The 2,223-nt window shown below is 36.2% G+C and overlaps 1 protein-coding gene across 1 annotated transcript; it reads right to left on the reverse strand.

Annotated features, from left to right (window-relative positions):
* Positions 1-388: 388 nt before the first annotated feature.
* On the reverse strand, positions 389-1,556 carry LOC111392370 (protein MIZU-KUSSEI 1-like). The gene has a single exon (XM_023017704.1). It carries the CDS (start codon positions 1,372-1,374, stop codon positions 565-567), a length of 810 nt encoding a protein of 269 aa, XP_022873472.1. The 5' UTR covers positions 1,375-1,556; the 3' UTR covers positions 389-564.
* Between the last annotated feature and the right edge of the window lie 667 nt (positions 1,557-2,223).

Below are 2,223 nucleotides of genomic sequence, written 5' to 3' on the forward strand. Positions count from 1 at the left end.
CGAAGATACCTATAAAAGTAATATTATTTGCAGTCATCACTATTGTAGTCGTCCTATATGACATCTGTGTCGGTTAATAATTTGATGTTGTTAATGTGGTAGTTTTTTATTACCTTATGAAACAAATTACAAATCGTTACATGTATATAATGTAATTGATTATTAGGAAAATATCTTTTCTAATCTTAAAATAATTAATTTAAAAATTGTAGAAGAAAAGGAAAGAAAGAATTATTGTGTAAAATGAACCACAAAGACTACTCTATAATAATCACTTTCTCCATCCTCCATGCGCAAGAAAATCTTTGATTTTCACAAACATCGAAACATAGTAAAAGGTGTTCACATTTTTGTGGAAGAAATTAATAATCTTGTCCACCAACATCCATCAAGTAAAGTAGTAGTATAATTAAAGCAACACGAATTGGTCGTATGATTATAGAATTCAAAATAAAAGCTCTCCCTAATTAAACACTATTATTTTTCCAAATTGCAATTATACACAAGCAAGCACTATATCTCACAAATAAAAATCCAAATCATTTTTTTTTTCCCTTTTTGTTTTCATAGTCTAAGTAAGAAAATACTGAGTTCAGGCCCTCCATTGCCGTCCGGGTTCAACATATAGAAAGCTTCCGAGTCACGGCTCCCCACAACTCGCTCAAACCTAGCTCTCATGTATAACAACTCACCTTCTGATGCACCGTTCTTCCGGCCGTCATCCACAACCGGAATAATTCCGGCACCGACAGATACGGTCTGAACGGTGCTCAGCACGTGCCAGTCTGAATCTGTGCATGCGCGTGAAAGAGCGTACCCGCAAGTCCTACCGTTACAGTACATAGTCCACATTGGCTCATTGAACAGCCTTACCGGAGGCCGGCCGCCTCGAGACGGCGGTGGGCCTTTCTCACACTCCAAGGCAATCCTTACTAGCCCAGAAGACATCTCTTTCACCAGAGTTGACGTTGAAACCGCAAGCTCAATGAGTAAAACAGGTTCGGATCTCGGGTCATCTTGGACGGCAAAGCTGACATGGCCTCTCCGGTTGCCAAAGAGGGTTCCGGTGACTTTCCGGCCAAGTGAGGGTGTTATAGACAGTTGGGTCGGAATATTTAGCCATCTACATGTGGGGAGAATCGTCGGGAATGATATAATATGAAGGAGTGATCGAAGAATTCCAGAGAATCCAGTGCTACGTCCTCTTTGGCAGGCGGCGGTTGAGCTTCTCCGAACAAGTACCCCTTGGTGAAATTCTTCAGGGTTCTCTGGATTAAGAGACGATAATCTTACATAATTTGCTGGGATGATCTTGTTGTTACTTTTGCAACTATTTGTTCTAGCAAGAGTTCCGACTGCTTGTTCTTGTTTCATGATGAAAAAATATAAAATTTGTTGATGAAGAACTATTCGAAAAAGATTTATGGAATTTGATCAAGAGAAGAGAAGATGCTCTTCCGGATGGAGAAAATGAATAGAGGCCGACAAGGTGATGATAGTGTTGGGGGGGTCACAAATATAAAGGGGAACTGTGGAGGTTTTTGGTATCATTTCGATACACTCATGCTTATAACATATATATATTCCCGCAAGCCACTTTCAGACCTACACGTGCAAATGGCTTGATGTAAATGGGACCCATCTTCACTAGCGTGACTAAAGACTTGTGGAAAAAATAATAATAATAATAATAAAAATAAAAATTTTTGAAAAAATTAATTTTCAATTCCAAACAATGAGTATATTATTCATTACTTGCACGATTATTTGTATATTAGTACCTTTTTGTGTCCAGTAATTTATATCGTCCCCGTTTGGTCCTCATTAAATTAAATTTCTTTTTTTCTCATATTTTTCAATCACACAATCTGTCATAAAATAATATTACACGTAAATCAAAAAAATTTCTTCCTTTTTCAATCACTCATTTAAAAAAAAAATACTATTCCACCCATTTTAATTTGAAAAAATGGATTAATCGTATCTTTTAACTTTTACCGCTAGGTAAAGGTAATAAGAGGAGCGTATTCGACCACTTCACGTTGAGGTTCAAAAAGGTAAATCTACCTCCTTGATTGTCAAAATTATTTAAAAATATGTCATAGTACTTCACAAGAAACACAAAATAAAATAACATGTGTGTGTGTGTGTGTGTGATCTGTTTTGTATATTACAATGAACAAGCAAATTTGAGAAGTGTTTATAAATTATATAAATTATTAA

This window comes from Olea europaea, unplaced genomic scaffold (assembly GCF_002742605.1).
Source record: "Olea europaea var. sylvestris unplaced genomic scaffold, O_europaea_v1 scaffold922, whole genome shotgun sequence".
Classification (NCBI taxonomy): Eukaryota; Viridiplantae; Streptophyta; class Magnoliopsida; order Lamiales; family Oleaceae; genus Olea; species Olea europaea.